The sequence below is a fragment of the Perca fluviatilis genome, chromosome 9, assembly GCF_010015445.1.
Source record: "Perca fluviatilis chromosome 9, GENO_Pfluv_1.0, whole genome shotgun sequence".
Lineage (NCBI taxonomy): Eukaryota > Metazoa > Chordata > Actinopteri > Perciformes > Percidae > Perca > Perca fluviatilis.
Window position 1 is genome coordinate 28127253 of NC_053120.1, and position 19391 is coordinate 28146643.

General features: G+C 39.7%; 2 protein-coding genes across 9 annotated transcripts; one reads left to right on the forward strand and one right to left on the reverse strand.

Annotated features, from left to right (window-relative positions):
• Positions 1–28: 28 nt before the first annotated feature.
• fsd1 (fibronectin type III and SPRY domain containing 1) lies at positions 29–9994 on the reverse strand. 2 transcript variants are annotated; one of them, XM_039810101.1, is made up of 13 exons: positions 9881–9994; positions 8927–9022; positions 8691–8822; positions 7730–7831; positions 7451–7473; positions 6867–6988; positions 5130–5339; positions 4938–5036; positions 4636–4783; positions 4428–4510; positions 2937–3188; positions 2137–2225; positions 29–1652 (listed from the first exon to the last, which is right to left on the reverse strand). In XM_039810101.1, the coding sequence occupies exons 1-13, from the start codon at positions 9893–9895 to the stop codon at positions 1542–1544; spliced, it is 1482 nt and encodes a 493-aa protein (XP_039666035.1). In that variant the 5' UTR covers positions 9896–9994; the 3' UTR covers positions 29–1541. The 2 variants fall into 2 exon arrangements, with proteins under 2 accessions (XP_039666035.1, XP_039666036.1); XM_039810102.1 differs by lacking the exon at positions 9881–9994 and adding an exon at positions 9704–9816.
• A 22-nt stretch (positions 9995–10016) lies between these two features.
• LOC120564865 lies at positions 10017–19073 on the forward strand. Of its 7 annotated transcripts, none has more exons than XR_005640167.1 (7): positions 10017–10120; positions 13366–13484; positions 13810–14166; positions 14579–14635; positions 15126–15260; positions 15550–15614; positions 18504–19073. XR_005640167.1 is itself a non-coding variant. In XM_039810108.1 (7 exons), exons 1-6 carry the CDS (start codon positions 10104–10106, stop codon positions 15581–15583), a joined length of 492 nt encoding a protein of 163 aa, XP_039666042.1. In that variant the 5' UTR covers positions 10017–10103; the 3' UTR covers positions 15584–15614; positions 18504–19073. The 7 variants fall into 7 exon arrangements, 6 of the variants coding, with proteins under 6 accessions (XP_039666042.1, XP_039666037.1, XP_039666041.1 ...); XM_039810108.1 differs by having other exon boundaries at positions 13810–13939; XM_039810105.1 differs by lacking the exon at positions 15550–15614 and adding an exon at positions 11772–11820 and having other exon boundaries at positions 10021–10120.
• The last annotated feature ends 318 nt before the right edge of the window (positions 19074–19391 follow it).

Consider the following 19391-nt stretch of genomic DNA (forward strand, 5'->3'; position numbering starts at 1 on the left):
TTGTTGAAGCAGAAATCCAAGAACAAAATTCTCTCGCTCCTTTATTACCTCAATGACTGATACACTATAGTGGAAAAAATGTAATTATTTACAATAAAATTGTGACATTATCAGTCAGCATGTAAAATAAAGTTAACATTAATCTCAGCTTCTTTAAAGCATTGCAGGCTACAGTTATTCATGAGATGCATACAGAGGGAGCAACATGGCGAAGCAAAACTGTTACCGTGTGTAACTTAGGACACAGACGCTACTCAAGAGGTCGGGCTGTGCACAAATAAGGACTTCATAACATCAGTTTCCAGAGTTTATCACTTGTGTTCTCTCTCACCCAGGTGGACTCCAAACCTGGATAAAACTCATAATACAATTTGTTAGCTGAGGCTACTTGCTAGCTATTGGTTATATTTGGACTACAGACGGTCCACTACTCGTAATGGGATTCCTCTTTAGCAATTAAAGTGGTGTTATTACTGTAGGTATAGACACACACATACTGTACAAACAAGCATGAGGGTGCAGTCAGGTGAATAGAATGAATACAGTACAGCCATTTCCAAAAATCCAGCCATATCTGATGACCTACCTCTACGTGGAGGTACACTGATTAAAAACTCCCTTCTAAAATGTCTGCACAGAGCCTGGCTCTACAGCAAACACTGACTCTGATTTAAAACTAACAAAACCTTAGCAGGAGGCTTAATGATCTTGCACGCAAAGTGTGGGACCCGTCTACAAGAAGTGAAATGCAGTAAACACTATTAAGTCTGCGTGCCTTGGCAAGAAATACAACATCCATGATATGTGTTGTTCTTATTATCCATTAGTTCATGGCAAAGTAGAGTTGAATAAATCCTGATTTAATGAACTGAGCATTGTCTAGGAGCAGGTTGTTATTTGGGTTAAATAGGTTGGTTGATACTGTAGGTAGAGGGCAGATTCAGTAGGTGATCATTTACCAATAAGCTACGTTACAACCAGGTTATAATGACACGGACACAATACATTGTTTTTTTAAATTGAAATAGGGAGAAAATGTTGGTACGGATCACCCGATCTGGCCTATCAATTTGGAAATGAGAAGGAAGGCACACGGAGAAAGCAGACAGGACAGGCCTTGACCAGGACAGGCCTCGACCCTGCACCTGCAGCTGGCTGCGTTGACAGTACGACTGACAGTTTTGGTAATGGCAAGGAAGGGAGGGCAGCGGCCAGCGCTAAATCTTTGCTCTAGCAGCAGTGGGACAGTGCTAAATGACATGTGTAGAGAGAAGAAAAACTAGTAAGACTAATGCGTCCCACTCAACAACCACAACAATAGCCGGAGTCATACATCTGAAGAGTTCTGTCACTGACAGCGCAGATGACACACTTGTTCCCCAAACGCATTTTTTGTTGGTATGCAACACAGACACCAGAACAGGCTAGACCATCATACTCCAGTGATGTAACTCTTGCATGGTATGGCTTGGACTGCAGCCAGGGCAGAGGCAGATGTTCTGCAGCGGTGGCTGTGGTGGAGCAGAGCTGAGTGGATGGGTCTAGGTGAGGCTGGCGTTGGAGCTGCTGGTGCCGCTGTTCTTCCTCTGGCCGCTTTGCACCAAACTGGGAACCTGTAGGCCCGTCAGTACTGAAAAACTGCCGTTCCACACCTGCAGGGAGCACCACAACATCCCAAAGTTTAAAAACTAAAAAGGTCATGGGAACCAGGGCAGCAACTAACGATTATTTTCATAGTCGATTAATCCGTTGATTATTTTCACGATTAATCGATTAGTTGTTTGGTCTGTAAAATGTCAGAAAATGGTGAAAAATGTGGATAAGTGTTTTCCAAATGCCCAAGATGACGTCCTCAAATGTCTTGTTTTGTCCACAACTCAAAGATAATTCAGTTTACTGTCACAGAGGAGAGAAGAAACTAGAAAATATTCACATTTAAGAAGCTGGAATCAAAGAATTTCTACTTTTGTCTTAAAAAAAAATTACTCAAACCGACTAATTGATTATCTAAATAGTTGGCGATTAATTTAAAAGTTGACAACTAATCGATTAATCTTTGCAGCTCTAATGGGAACAATAGAGCAGTTCTTTAGATAACAGATGTATTAATAGGCTCTTAAAAGGAAGGTTTCTCACCATGAAAGCTGGTATTATTGGCTGCTGGAACTTGGTTTTAAAGGTGTGCATCAGCTGTTTAGTTTTGGAGTTGTAGAAAGACAGAACACCTAGAGAGAATAAAGAAGGCAAATCACACATATACAATAGATTTAAAAAGTAGGGCTGCAACTAACCCGTTTCTTCATTGTTGATTGTGTTGAAATATCAAATACAGTATATTTAATTTAAAAAAAAATCAATGAATTGTTTAGTTTATAAAATGTCTTCAAATTGCTTGTTTTGTTCGATCAACAGTCCAAAACCCAAATATATTAAATTTACAATGATATAAAAACACAGAAAAGCAGAAGTTATCTTTTTTTTTTTTATGTTTTATCTGCTTTGACTGCAATGTTTTATACTGCTTTTTTGGCATGGTTTTGCATTCAAAAGAGGTTTATAACCTCAAAGAGACTTACCTGGTAAAATAAAGTTTGAATTAATAAATAACATTTTAAAATCCTCGCATCTTAGAAGATGGAGCCCTGGATTGTTTACCAGTTTGTTGATTAATTTCTGACCATTGACTAATGGCATAATTGACTTCATTGTTTCAGCACTAAAACATATATATTAAAAAGTACTATTATCTTTTATTCAGACTCACTAAACCAATAATCGCCGCTGAATACAGACAATAAAATATAACCTGATTATTTGCAACATATTTTTCATATTAGGGTTTGTTTTAGGGGGGAAGAAATCCTCAACATTTAACAGACCAACAGTGATTCTATCTGGGATCACTCAAACAGTGACTTTATGTGTGTTTATCCTACCTTCGTCATAGTTGACGTAGACTCCTATAGTGTTTGGGATGGCACAGTCCAGTGTTCGAGCCTTGTTGTTGTGCTTTGCTGTGAGGCTCTGCTGCAGCCAGTTGTTCAGATGGATGCACCACGAAGCGCTACTTTTCCCCAACTGGTCGAATTTTCCCAGGCTCCGCAGGGCTACACCCACAGCGAAGGCTTTGCTCTCCTTGTCGAACCGCACCTCCCAGTACTGTTGGCCAGCGTCGATCATCGTATCAGCTGTCATGAGACATAAGCCCAGATAATTCCTTTCTAGACTCATATTGTTGTCAACACAATCTGTTGTGTAGTTTGGGAGGGGAGGTTACATGTTTGTTTGTTTTTTTAGTAAATCTATTTTGGAAAGAGACAATCAGACTTCAGTTCTGTGAAAACATTTTGTGTTGGCAGTTTTACATGAGAAACATCCAATGAAAATCATGAGTTGGGTTTGAAATGTATTAAACTGTTTAAATGGCAACAACAAACAATAATCTGGTCCATCCAGGTTAAAAGGGATATGGAGGATGCAAAAGTTGGGCAGAGTCTGGTTTAAACTAGGGATGCAGCAATTAACCGATTTCACTATTAACCGCGCTTTAAAATGTCACGGTTAATTCATTGTAAAAGCTCCGAGCTACAATGTTAACTGACTGCACGTTATGTGTAACGTTGGCAGCGTGTGCAGTTCTTATTAAACCTCCTTGACAACATAAACGCTGGCGTGCGCACACACGCTACACACACGCCGGTCAGCGTGAGTGTTGACTAGACCCGCCCTTCAATAGCATTTATTTGCCCGGCGTCCATGCTTACACAAGGTAATGTAACCCCATTTGGGTACAGGTCCTATCCCTTGACCACAATTTCAAAACATTCAAAACTGTTACTGTTATTTCTGTTTCAAAAGGCAGCAATAAAGAACACACTAAAATATTCAGTGTTCATGTGATTTCATACATTAGTAACGTTAGTGAAATTATTTAATGCATAATAGTAGTGAAACTGTGATTATTCTTCAGACTATAATCGTTGCATCCCTAGTTTAAACATGGATAAACATTATGAATGCAAACAACTATTCCTTCCTAGCTATTCAGGAGTGTAACTAATTTTGGAAGATAAGCAGACTAGCTAACTAGCCTACCTGGGTAGCTACAGGCTAGTGTAGCAAGGCTAATAAGCTAGCCTGCAAACTCAGTAAGGTGAGATGCATTTGAAAGTGTTCAAGGGCTCATAGTATTAAAAGGTATCTCTTTTAACGTTGTCCCCTTTTCACAGAGTAGTGGAAGAAAGCCTAATGCTATTTAGTTACTTGTTCCACCCACTGAGGTTGAACCTAGCAGTGAAATAAATGATGCTTCCAGAATGGCTCGGTTTCAATAACTGTACAGCTACAACTCCAGTCTGGTGGTGTTTTACTCCTAGAGATGGAGGAATACATGTATTGTGCTTTGTTTTTTGTGTGTGTTCTCTCACCCAGCACTGTGTAGGACTCTGCTGTAAATCGGTCTCTGCCGGGCCGGGCTGTCGGCGCTCTCTTAGGTGACATCAGGGCTGACCTGGTTACAGATGAGACAGGTGGTAGGCAACAAACACTAAAAAGACCCATATTTTTTAGATTTATTCTTAACGACAGTAAGTCAAGCCCAGGTTTATAGACCTCGCGGTTCACAATAATACACACCTGGCTGGAGAGTGCATCGGGGAGTTGGTTCGGGTCTTTTCTTTGCGGATGTCCTGTATCTTTCCTCCACAGCTGTCCCACTCCACACTCAAGTCCTCCACCTTCAGGTTCTGGTGGGACGAAGCAGCGTCCAGTTTGAAGGTGAAGGCTGCAAATGGAAAATGAGACAGATCTTTACATGTAGAAACCTGATCCAACATTCACATTTCTATCAACAAAGACCCCACAGACGTTTCATGCATTGTCAATCATAGTGAAATAATAATACAGCCTTATATAAAACCTAGTTTGTGTATTCTCACCGTGGGTTTCTAGTGTGACCGGCTCAGAGAACTCTCCTGCAACGGCCTTGTTACACGCTCTCACTCTGAAAGTCATGAACCGCGTGTCAAAGCGCAGACCTGAGAAGGAAAACACAAGTATCCTTTATGAGTCCGCTTCACCAAAGCTCAGACAACAAAATGTCAAATACCTCCTTTCAATGCTCCTCCTACCGGTGAGTGTGTGCTCCATCTCTCGTATCCCCTCTAGAACCATCCACGGGTAGTCCTCTCTGATGCGCGGCGGACCCTCGTGGTTTGTGCGTCGATGCTCCAGTATGTAGTGGTCTATCTTGCTGTCGGGCTCCGGTAAGGTCCAAACTACAGTCACCGTGTTGTCGCAGACCTGGCACTCTGAGACCTGGATCTCTGGAGTGGCTGGAACTGGAGAGAGAAGACGGTTTAAAACCCAAAATCCACTTCCTCTACTCTTGCTCAACGTTCTTAATCTTATTTCACTACAGAAACAGCTGCTTGGTGAAATATTAAATAATGAGACATCATTTTTTTTTTAAATAGTGGATTAAGTTTATAATTTATCATGATGTGAGCTGTTACATGGGAATAATGTATCAAATTTATTTTTTGCCACTGACAGCTACACAGCCCAGCATACACTTTAGCTTCAGTGTTAGCAAACAATTGTATATTTACACATCAATCGGATCTGGAGCATAAATTTAGCAGTTTGGTGCTAAACAGGCAGCGTACAGCGGCTGCATCAGAGCTTTTTTGCTTAAAACAGCTGCTAGCGAGGAGACTGAGCCCTACAGTAAATACGTAGGATGTCGAACCACACCAGTGCCTTGAAATAGGTTAAAAAGCCTCACACAGCTGCAGAGTTGGCTGATAATGCGCTGTGGTTTCATCGCTGTGAGCGACCCCTTTCACATGACATGCAGTCATTTGATTCGTATATAAAATAATGATAAGTGGAGTTTGTTGAAACCGATGCAACACGCAACACGTTTCACACAGTCATTGTTTTTGCTGTGATTAGACATTGTGATAGTGTGTGGTTTGAAACAAAGGCCCAGAGTTAAAGCTCAAAGTTAATGCCTGTGTAGTTGCTACTGATTTATTTGTTTCTACTGATTTGTCTACATAAGACAACATTTACCAGCACTTGTTGACGACTCTTTTTGCACCCGTGTTGCAATTATCAAAATTACCATTAAGTATCAAATAGAGATGGTCCGATACCGATACTGCCTAAAACGCTGGTATCGGTATCGCGAAGTACTGGAGTTTATGCACCGATCCGATACCACGTAATAAAGCCCTAAAGAAAATCTACGTTGAAGTAGTTTATTGATGTTCTTTTCCCGTTATAACTGACTGTCAAACTGGATAATAAAAGAAAGTTCTGTGGCATTCATTGTTTGTGTTTGTTCATGTTACACAAAGAGATACAACAAAGATAGAAATCATATCACATCCATACAGGGATAGTAGTATACAGTTGTTAAAACATAATAAAATATATGACACACTGGTATCAGATCGGTACTCGGTATCGGCCGATACACAAGTTCAGGTATCGGAATCGGGAAGCAAAAAATGGTATCGGGCCATCTCTAGTATCAAAAGGTATAAATACTGTAGAATGGGCCCATTTCATACTGTTGTATATAGATTATATAACTGGATTATTATTATTATCGATGTATTATATTATTGTAACTGGTCGAGGTGGAGCCAATTTAAACTACTTAATATACTGTTTGGCAGTTCAATCTGTAAAGACAATTCTGGCTTTAATAGGATCCTAAAACCTATATATGTAGTGCAGCAAAACGTACAATAGCTGAATATGACGCAGCATGAAATGGAGATGTGAATGTACTTGTTTACATTACACCCCTGCTGTAGTCACCGTCTGTATGTCTTTGTATTAAAAGTGGAGCAGACCTGGGAGAAACTTGAGGCCCTGCAACATCCCCCTCTCCTGGCTGAAATCCACCATCAAGTGACTCATGTTGTCACTGGCTTTAGCCTTCAGGGAGAGGCGAAAGGCTGGAGCCATTGTCACGCTGTGGACAAAGAGAGACACACAAAAACACACAAACACACGGAGTGGAAACAAGCGTTGTCCATTATTTAATTGGATCAGAGGCAAAAACAGGAGATTCTAATACTGCTCACTAAGGAAAGGCCACTAACTAGACTTCTGGTACTACTGGTAACTCATCAACCTAATCAATATTTAAAAGCAGAGCTAGGGAGGGAGTTCATCCAGGGAGGGAGGGAGGGAGGGAGGGAGGGAGGGAGGGGGGGGCGCTGACACAGGATGGTACAGACTGGAGAAGACAGTGGGAAACACAAATACAAAAGGCTCTCGAGTTTTCTCTAGTTTTCTATAGTACTTATTGTCTACGACATGGGTGTGGTACTGGCTACTATGTTTTGAAAGCATGCATGCCACATTATCAGATGGCTCAATGCTTACAGGACGCTACGACAAAAGGAAAGCAATGGATGGCTGAGTACTATACCTATCCTTAATGTCTTTGGCCGCCTGGAGACGAGAAGCAGGAAAAAAAGAGAGGAGAGAGATACGGAGCGAAGAGAAAACTGAGTTGCAGCCCATCATGTTGTCATTTAACACAAAATGTCACTGGTGGCTGTTAAAAATAACCGCTGGAAGGACAGATTAAATCATATGTATAATATGGACACTGGAATTCACCATCAGTCATTGAAAATAGAGTTATAAACACACAACGGGCAGCAGAGGGAACAGTGCAGCATAAGCGGTGGAGTGAGTCAGTTACCTGATTGAAACCGTCTGTCGCAGAGGAGCAGAGCGTCTGATTGGCCAGCTCCAGCAGCTCCTCTGAACTCTCCAGGGCTTTGGAGCAGGCACTCAGCTGACTCTGAAAAATTACCAAGCCACAGTTAAAGAAGGGTACATCTGCCCATTCTTATGCAGTCGTCTTTAATATAATGGGATTACTGTGTTCTCTGCAAAAGCCATGGAGTTTGTTACATCATTTGAGAGTCATGGCTTGGTCCTGAGGCTGAGAACTGTGAGAATTAGAGAACACCTTGTTTTCAGTGCATGTGAGCTGGAATAGTTGCTGTAAAAAACTACTGCAAAAACTGGATCAACTCAAAATCAGCTATTTGGTGACAGAACTTTAATTTGATAATTACATATCTTTGGCTGGAACGTAAAAACCCATTTTGCGATCTCAGGAATTTGGAGAAATAGACTAACATTTATCAGGCATCTTTCATTTGGTAGTCTGGATCAACGGAAGTACATTTTCCAGGATCCCCTCACCTTCCGCTCTGTGTGTTGCCTAAAAATCCCTTCGATGAAGGGAAACAACAACAAACTTGGCAAGCAGATTTGGATCGTACAACAGGGGAGGCCTGCTTGGCTCTTTCGGGGAATGGTTGTTAAGGTTTACAAAGAATATGTTTACGGCATTTACTATCTAACTGGGACGTTTTGGGACTGATTGGCGGGGATTGCTTTGCACGAAATACACACATTGATATGCTGGTAAGAAAAAAAACGATGTTTAACCATGTATCCAGCTAGAAAATGATTTTTTTTATTATTTTGTTTTATTTTTTTACATTTGCTCATTTACTTGACAATAAATGCAAACAACAGAATAAGTTTCTCGCATAACCTTGAATATACTAATAAATAAAAACGATTAAAATACATAAATTTGCTATTATTTTCCAAGTCCAAGAAAAATCAGAGACAACAGCAGCTACCTGTAGCTCATATGTGCGGCTGGCTCTCTCCTGTTTGATGCGTGTCACCATGTTTTCCTTCATCTCGTCCAGAACAGAGTGGAGAGAGGTGAACTCAGACTCCAGGTCCTCCTGGACTCGGCTGGAGTTCGCCTGGTGGTGTCACAACAAAAATGAGTGAATACAGGAAGTAACCTTTTCTGTAGCCGGATGAATATACCTTGTGCATTTTAGTTCAGCCATGGACGTTTCTGTACCTCCAAGTTGTCGAGGCTCTGTTTGAGAGTGCAGACAAAGTTTGAAATCTCCTCATTCTTCATGGCCAGCGTGTGGGTGATCTTACGCAGAGACTCCTGAAGAAAAGGCAAAATCTGACTTTTGAGTATTTAACATTTTTGTTATGCCTGAAAAAAAAAGACTGCTCCTTTTAGACCGAAAAAGAAAGCCTATACAGATTAATATTCTCCATCGGTGGCCTTAAAGCACAGAGGGCTGAATGACTGCATGTTTCTCCTCTAACCAAACACTTGACTTGACCAGCTCATTTCAGGGGCTCGTGCATCCTCTGTGGTGGAGGTTGTGCTAGTCAGTGTTTGGATGGAGAGGACACTATGGAGCTTAAGGCTTTGAGCTCCCTTTTAAACATGATTAGCATTTGTTCTTCAGGGCTGGATGGGATCAGAGAGGGACCTAGCCTCAGCGCACAGGGTGGGAGGACACTTCACGGGCGGAAGGATGCGCATTCATAATTTAATAATGCAGCTCCACAACCATTGATCAGCCGACTTCAAAAGGACTGGACGCACACTAGGTCGACTGTTAAACGGATCACACCTCTGATATGTTACTACTCCCGTTATATTTTATCTAAAGTTGACCATCCCACAGTGAACAAGCCCGTTCATGCTGAAGACTGTGTAATGTTTGTTGATGCGAGAGGAGCTGCGCCAAGGCCCCCCCCCCCTCCGTCCCTGACTATAACGCCGATACATCGATAACAAAGTCAACGATGGCATGCTCAAGATAAAGCTCACCTTCAACCGGAAAAACACGGATTCAAATATAAAACGTCACTGGGGAATACGACTCCGTACCGCATCCACAAACTCCCCAATTCTGCAGCTTGTCCCCCTCCTTCCTTTGTACACTAACGTTACGCCCTGAAACGGCTTCCCCCATCAGAGACACCTGTTCCTCCGGCTCCGGCTCACCTTCTGGTCTCCCATCTCGCCGCTCAGCTGCACCGGCGCCGCACGAGCCGCAAACACCGCCGGTATTTCTCCTTCGTCCGCCGCTTTTTTATTTATTGGCACGCCGGAGCTGGTACTGATGCTGCCGGCGGAGTGCAACGCATCTTCGGACGGACACCAACCACCAACGCCTTTGGGCCGTAGTGCATAGCGCGCATGCGGCAGAAGAGGATTCTGGGTACTGATGTTTCTGTTGCGCGGGTGAGTAATGCTGCCTTCACGTACTGTCGGAGAAACGTACATGCGAATACCGTAAAGAGAAGATTTCATGTTTGCTTTTCGTGCTTTTTGCAAACGACCGACCGTGGTTTTTAGCCGACATTATTCCGAACAAAAATATTAAAATAGATAATGTAACATATTGACAGGTTCACACTAAAAATCTGTGTATCTAAATAAACAAAAATCTATCAAAAATATAGTTTGTTTTTTGGCTGAAGGGCGAAGAGAAAAGTTGCTAGTTAGAAGAGTTGAGTTAAGGTAACAACACCAAGTATTACAAATACTTTTACAGCATAAAAGCACGATTAAAAGGTGTTTGGTATTTGTGAGAATGAACAAAACACGACAAAGAGTTAAAAGGCAGATACAGTATCATAATGAGCTTAAATATTTATGCGTACTGGCAATGGGCTTCTAAAATTTCAAATATGTTGATGAAAACTTCAAATTGCCATTAACGTTATGTAAGGGAAAATGACCAATTTCATACTAAAAGGAATCAGGGTGTAAAATTATCTAATTAAAACTAAGGCTGCCCCCATCGGGTGCAGTGCACACAGCACACTGTAGATGGTAGCACTATATTTTGTAGAAACCGACCAACACTTCTACACTAATAGCCTACATTGCCCCAGTATCTTTGACAGTTAGTTTGTGGTAATTTTATGAATCAAATATGAATATATATATATATATATATATATATATATATATATATATATACATACGCGCACGCACACACACACACACACACACATATATGAAAATGCACCCTGAGAGCAATATGTAAACTACGTAATTACAGTAAATAATAATGTAAAACCCAGTCAATATTGTAGCCTACTTTAGTGGTGCAACACCCTGACAAGTTTACTAATTAACAAAAAGCAACTAGCAATCAGTGAACCTGAGTCTTTTTTTTTTTTATATATATACTGGGGCTTTCCTTGGTTCTTATTTCAGACATGCTGATATGGATTTGTTCACAAGTTTGTCAAGGCAAAGTTTGACTAAAAAAGGAACAAAATAACATTTCCGGCATTATCGTACAATTCACGGTCTGCTGTGCTGTATCTGCATGATTGTTGGCAAAATGTTTTAAAACAACCAGAATGACTTAAGGCTGTGTTTTCATAGGGAAGAGCAAAAGCAAAGTAGATCTATTCCTTTTTTTATTGAAGAGACCCAGTAGTAGAACAACACCATTATGTTCTATAAATATTGAAAATGTGTACATTTATATGTTTAACCATAACTTTGTAACCAATAGCAGCAATATAAATAAAATCGTGTAAATCAGTTTTTAACATATTGCTACTTTATTTCATTATGTTTACATAGAACAAACCACCCAAAAATACCTTTGCTTGAGACACAGCTGTAAACAAATTACAACCAAAAAATGACAAGATAAAATACAAGAACACACAAGGAGATTCATCATGAGAAAAGACCCGTCTCTGTAGGCCTGCCTTTTATTCCACCAACAGTATAATACTAGTGTGAATGTTCGGTATTTTCAGTTTAATTGAAAATATAGATGAGGTATATTTCAAACACAGCGTCCACTCAAATCTAAACTACTGTCCCATTAAAATGATTTATGATCATTTCTCTGCTTACATTACAGGCAGGACCTACTTTCAGTCTCTGTGAAAAAGAAGTGCATATGGGTTGAGGTTAGAAGTTTCTTCTTGTGGCCTTTTGTCTTCACTGTCCCAAACAGATAAAACACAGACACTTATTATCACACTGGATCCTTTGACTTCAAGTGAACTAAAAATACGTTATACTAGATAACATAGTAAATCAGTTCTAAACAGATATCAGATTTTTAACCTAACTGTAAAATGTCACAAACACCTGACACGTTATTCTTACTTTGCACTAGACTTTCCGTTGGGCCTGTTAATATCTTACATCCACTGATGTATGTAATGTAGTATGTGTTTTTATTTCTGATCATGTTTCTTGCCTGTTATACTGTTTTCATTTCATTTTTCATTTCATGTTTATTTGAATAGGGACAGATGCTACGACATAGACATTTGTGCAACAAATCTCCAATGTACAAGCATCACAGCATTTATAGCTATTGCTAGTTTCCAATCCCTGTCCCTAGAAGGGCTTACAAACAAATATTAAACATTGCCACATTAAAATACAAAAAGCACATAAACACACATGACACATCCATCTGTACAATTAATTGTGAATGACGTCTGGCCAAAAGTGTTTCGCTGCTATTGTGTTTCTAGTGGACAATCCACTAGCCTGTAATGGTTGCACCATGTCACAGAGAACCTGTTCATGTAAACCTCTATGTGCACCTGCTCTACCAACTGAGCTAACCCAGCCACAGTATTCATGTATTTCTCCATGTGATTTGTATATGCGAGACCGGAAGAGGTCTGTTAAATAGTGGTGTCTTGTAATCCCATATGGGATGGGCCGAATGTTTGGCATGATGATGCAAAAAAAAAATAAAACTAACTAACTAACTAACTGTATGGCAAACAAATTGAATACATCCTGAATCTTACAGTATTTCTGTTTGCATCTCAACTTTTTTGCATGAAACTATACTGTAAGAAAAATGACATCTACTTTATAACCTCTCATCTTTGTCGTCTCTCTTGCAATTATCTTCTAGCTTGTGGTGGGAGATTGAATCATACAGTTCATCTACCCCATCATACTCCGTTGTATCTGTCACAGGAAGCCAAGCGCTCCTTTTCTTGTACACCGCTGTGGGGACATGGTAAAATGTGTTTTAGCACCCTTGCACCAAAAACCACAAGGGTTTCACAAACCCCTGATATCATCGTCGTGTGCCCTGTTCTTATTCTTATTCAGCCAGTCGGCACCTTCATGACCTGTCTGCCTCTTATCTGCAGAAGTGTGCGCCCCAGCAGGATGTGATTTTTTAGCAGTGAGGTAGCAGTAGCAGCGTGCTTTGATGTCTTTAAAAATAAAAGCAATTGGAACAATAGTGTTAGGTCAGGAATCTCTCTTGTCTTTTTGAAGCCTACACTATTTTCCATCTTCAGTTGTTGTTTATTCAACCTCCACTACAGTCAGTAACCTTACCATAGACTGTATGGAACAACCCACTCCCCAGTCAGCACTTACAAACTTCTCACAGTAGAAGAAGAAGAAAAAGGAAGAAAAAACTAGAACTCCTCCCTCCCACCCACACAGACAGTTTTTTTGTGTGTGTCTAGCTCTGTCATATGTGCAGACAAACAGCAGAGACATGACAAGTCGGAGACGAAGAAGACCACCTCTCGCAAGTTAACAATGGAAATGTGGCTGAAACTGTCGACTCTGCTGTTACTCACAGGTAAGACCATAAAAAACTGACAATATTCAGGCAAACCATAACAATATGAAATGAGGCTGTTTAATAGAATATTGAATGAACAGAAAATGTGTGTGTGAAATATAATGTGTGCAGAGTGACTGAAAAATGAAACATTGTACACTACTGTTCGTAGTTTTTTCTTTCTGGTTAACAGATACTGCAAAGTATAAGACTGACTTCTGTCTGTCTATCTATCTATCTATCTATCTATCTATCTATCTATCTATCTATCTATCTATCTATCTATCTATCTATCTATCTATCTATCTATCTATCTATCTATCTATCTCTTTGTCTTTCGCAGCCCTGGGGATATCTGGTCAAGCACCTGTGATTCTGGATGAAACGCAAAAAAACATGGAAATTGCTTTTGGTTCCTCTGTGATTTTCCGATGTGGTTTGAAGAACAAGACCCATAGAGTTTGGGTAAAATGGTATTTCAACCCGTTTGGATCTTCATTCAATGAATCACACCAATTCTGTAACAAATCTGTAAAGCCCTCCACCGCTAACCAAACAAATCAGGACCCGAGGGACGAAGAGCAATGTTGCATTAAATCAAATGTAACACACCAGGACAGCGGATGGTACTTTCGCGAAGTCAAAATAGAGATTCCCACACTAACCTCTTATTACAGCATCGGAACAGAAGTAATTATTTGTAAGTATTGTGTGTCACTGATAAAGACAGTAACCCTTTACCTTAAGTCCTCCTATTTGACATTTAGAAGCAGTATACAAACATTTCATGAATGGTTTATATTATAATATATATTTTTTTGGTTGTATTTGTTTGTAAGACATGTTTTACATTAACTGTGTTTTACTATATTTTAACCATTATCTGTTTTTACACCAGCCTCTACTTATTAGTACCTACAGCAGGGGTTAATAATAAACAACTTATCTGCTTACAACCACATTTAAGAAGCTTGTAAACCATTTATTATTTATATGCTGCTTATTAATGCTTAATATAAAAGCTTAATATGATGAAACATTATATCATGAAGGGATTCATTACCTATTCTGGCTTGCTAAATGAAAGTATCATTCTGTTTCCTCCATGACAGCGCAGAGCAAGGAACATACAACGCACCCGTCACTAACCCTAGTGACAGGCAAACAAGGTGTGTGCGCATGTGTGTGCACGCATGTATGAATGTGTGCGTGCATGTGTGTACCTAGCTCTTATGAACAATAATGCACCATGCCTTTTTAGGACCCAGCACAGTCTGAGGTGTTATTCTGGCGGTAGTAAGCTAGAGGATGACTTTCCAGTGGCCGTTGCTGTGAACTGACAGGCTTCTACTTATAGAGCCCTCTGGGGTGAGAGGAGGTCAGAACTATTTCAAGGTGTTCAACTTCATTCTGTGAGGTGTGAACTTCCACGCACACTGGCATTGTGTTGAACGCTTGACAAATACACGGTTAAAGTGCTCACACAAACCCTATTATATTAGCCTTATTCTTGTACATTGGCCATTGTGATAATGATTCAACGCTCTATTATAAAGGACTATCGTGTGCACACATTGGCCTACCTATACACACTCTGGTACGGTTAATTAATTGACATAATTGGGATCACATTTCAAGACAAACTTTTCTCTCCTACAGCTACTGTGCCTCACGCAGACAAACTCTCGCTCATCGACCGCTGGATGTGGATCCTGTTGGGGGTATCTACTTTCATCCTGATTGTCCTGCTGGTCCTATGTGTCTTGCTGAGAAGAAGACTCCGCAGAAGCAGAGGTACCAGTCTTCCGTTTTTAGTTGGAAGGTTTAGATAATCATCTAGACCTCCTGGTGACACTGCAGTGAACGTCTATAGATTAGAGACAAGCTCTGTAAGGCAAGCGAAGCTGCAGGACTGTGATAAAAGGTACCCTGAGAAAAGAGAGAGCAAGAAACAAACACTCTCACAGAAAAGTTCAATCAGGTCAAACAGGCTCTGAATGAATACTGCTGGTTTCCTTTGCAAATTTGCATTTTACAGAAGAAATGATTTGATGAGATGATGTGTTTCTTTGTGTCTCTATAGTCTGAGTGAGAGAACAAAAGAAGCATGTATATAAGCCCAACTCGTGGCCGGTGGATGCAAACTGAGTAAGCAAGTGGTTTGTGTGGTTTAAACTGCAGTGTGTGAAACAATCTTAAATGTCAGTGTAGGACACACGTCTTCTGCTGTGTGGTATAAAGTAAAGATGTAGAAAGATTTTAAGTTCTAGAACAGCCCACAGTCTTGGAAGACAAGGCCCTCATTTTCCAGGCAGAGCTCAGTGCACGAGGAACATAAAGTGAGATTTGGTCGCAGCTGACTGACCCACACTGAGGAAAATTTGCAGAAGTGACATCCCACACGTGGCCGGGTTAGTTCAGTTGATAGAGCGGGCGCACATATATAGAGGTTTACCCCTCGACGCAGCAGCTGCGGGTTCGACTCCGACCTGTGGCCCTTTGCTGCATGTCATTCCCCCTCTCTCTCATCTTTCATGTCTTCATCTGTCCAATGGAAATAAAGGCCTAAAATGCCCCCTAAAAAAAAAAAACCTAACCAACCACGCACCACTTTTACTGCTTTGCCTGGCATAATGACAATTTTACTGACAATTGTCACATTAATAATACATTTCTACATAGAGTTTCACTAAAGAGTCGCTTTCTAACAGGGAGATGTTTCTTCTTCTTCATTGAATCCCTTTCAGTCGCAGTCAACATTTACAAAATTAAGACACCCACTATTGTCGGTGTTCCTTAGTTGCTTTTCCTTAATCGTCAAATGAAAATCATTATTATTAAAATGTTGTGTGAAATCTCACGTTTTTATTAATTTTGCCCAGAGGTGAAACTATGAGTCGGCAAATTGCTCGACAGACAGCAACTATTTCACAAATCAATTGATTGTTTGAGTCATTTCATCAAACAAAAAAACAACAAAATAAGTATTTCTGATTTTATATCATTGTAAACTAAATATTTTTGGGTAGTGTAGTAGTAGTTTATTTGAACATGTAAAAAAAAAAATATATATATATATACATTCTTACATATATAAAAATAAAATGACAGATAAATGAGGACATGTACTTCTCAGCACAATCTACCAAAATGATTATAAGTAATTCAAATAAGAAATTCCCATGTTCAAAAAGGAGTAGGAAGAAGTTCATAAACAAACTTTTCTAGTCCTACCCCCTTTCTCTATTTTTATCCTTTAGTTAAATACAAAACAATTCAACACAATTCTTCTTTACATACACGTATACCGTATATCTACCTACCTACAGCTCACATATACCCATGCATACACACACACATTTACATTTTTTTTTTGTTCTCTTTCTTTTCCATCTATCTTCTTCTTTTCTGTCTATCTATAGTAAATCAAATAATAACACATCCATACTAGACTTAGTATATATAGGTCCAGGAACCTAACAGTCAGTATACAATACTATCACCTCGAGTCCTCTTTGTATCCATTCAATATATTCATTTTAAATAGTCTCTTGTAGTGGACTGCCAGTCGGACAATTTTATAAACGGTTAAATAATGAATTGATAGTCAGATTAATTCATCCACCATTCACGGCCTTTCAAACATAAATGTTTCAAAAATGTTCATGTCATTATACCAAAAGAATTGGTGGCAGCTGTCTTTTGAAATTCAGTTACCTTGATATTTAGCTTACAGTTGTAACTCATGAGCTGTTATTAAGCAGATTTAAACCACGTTACATGTTTCACGTTGATACAATAATCACATCAGACACCTCAAAGCGGCCACTGGACATTCAGAGGGAAAGATGTGTGAATAAGCAGCCCTAAATGTGGTGGTTTGGTCACAGTGGATGTAGCACTTAGAAGTAGGACAGAGGCTACATGCTACCTACATACAGAGGATGTTGTGTTGAGTATTATAAGTGTGAATATCTGATTTACAGCAGGAGAGGAGTATTATTTTTTTTGTGTATTTTACATTACAGTTACTGTAAGGCAGGGGGACACAGTGGAGAACTGCACACAAACAGTGAGAAGTCTGTAAATGTGGACTTTCTGTTGAAAATGGTGTTTGTTTGACGGCTACATTTCAGCTGACTATAGGAGGACTGGATATTTAACAGTACTATATTTGTGTTGCTGCACGTAACGTTTCAGGGAGAGAAATGAAATGTAGAAATTTCAGCAGTGACCAAGTTTCTTTACATTTTGAGCATCTTGACTATAAAAATATTTTTATTTTTATTTTGGTGGCATTGATGCACTTGTTGATTCATTGTTTTACTTATGGAACATCAGTTAAATATTTTTGAGTGAGTGACAGGGTTGTGCTGCTGAATGTAATTGATGAGGTGTTTTCGCTTCATTTTTTGTTAGAAGTAAATGGCTTTCTCTCCAATGCATAACAATGTATTGCAAAAATATATTATGACAAACTACCTTCTACTAATGTCAGGGTCCAACTGTATTTTCTTTTTCAATTTCTTTTTTTCAAGATTATTTTTTGGGCATTTTAGGCCTTTATTTATATAAGGCAGCTGAAGACATGAAAAGGGAGAGAGAGGGGGAATGAGATGCAGCAAAGGGCCGCAGGGCGGAGTCGAACCCACGGCCGCTGTGCCGAGGAGTAGACCTCTATATATGGGCGCCTGCTCTACCAGGTGAGCTACCCAGGCACCTGTTTTTCAATTTTTACCCAGAATACATTCCGTCTATCTTCAAAGCAAATGTTCAATGCTGTACGTTTTCATTTATCTTTAATTGTATCTAGTCCCACCGAGGAGGGATTGGCTACATCTTTTCTGAGGGAGATTTGGTTGAGACAGCATCATATAAATAAAAAATAAAAACAGACTAGACAAAGAATCAAGAGGCTACCAAAACAAATATCATTTTTGATTCTGTTCTGCAATTTAATTGCAGTATTCAAAACATAATGATTAATACATTCACCCTATCAACGGAAATGAATGCTGCTTTTGCTTCTTGTTGCAGGAGAAGATCCTATCTATGCAAACACTCGTCCTGTGGCCAACAAACAACCTTCACCTCGGCCGGCGATGGCCGTGGGCAACCTGAAGACGGCTTCTTCCTCTCAAAACCTCCGGAACCCAAGTCCAGGCAGGAGATACGACGATGGCAAACAGAGATACAAACATTGAAGAAATCATGGACCTCACACCCCCTCCTCACATTTAGCTACGGCCTTTACCTGTAAATGAACGGCCTTTTTTTATTATCATAATGTTTCCTGGTGTCATGTGTTTTTGTGGTACAGACTGGTACAGAAGTGGAAATGTATGTAGCCTTCTTTTCGGATATTTGCTGTAAAATAAATAGCTATTATGAGCCACTAGGTGGCAGATCAGGCTATCAATGGATAGGCTACATTCAAAATGGTCTTTTTTCTTTTCTTTTGTTTGTATTTAAACTCCTAAAAGTATTAGAACATGTTGCCAACAGCAGCCTTTGTATAGTAAATAAGCAAAAAGTGCTATTGTAAATTGCTATTTCTAGTATGACTTTCATATGGGAATGAGATGTTAATGTTTTTTTTTATCAACTATGTGCTTATTTTTTAATATATTAAAATGTTAAATATTAAGATTCTGAAAATTGAGTTTTTTTGCTGAACAGTTTGTATGTTAGGCCTACAGTAGGCCTCAGTGGCGATATCCTGTCATAATATCACAATTCAATTTCGCACTTCAACGTAGGCCTACCTTGGATGTGATTAATACATATCACAAAGAAAACAAACAAGTGCAAACGTAGTTCAAATCAAAAGGGGACATTACTATTGTTTTGCGGTTACAGCTGATTGGCTGCTGTTGTTTTTTTTAAAGAAAGGTGTAATCAAACGTCACGTGACTCGGCGCTGCC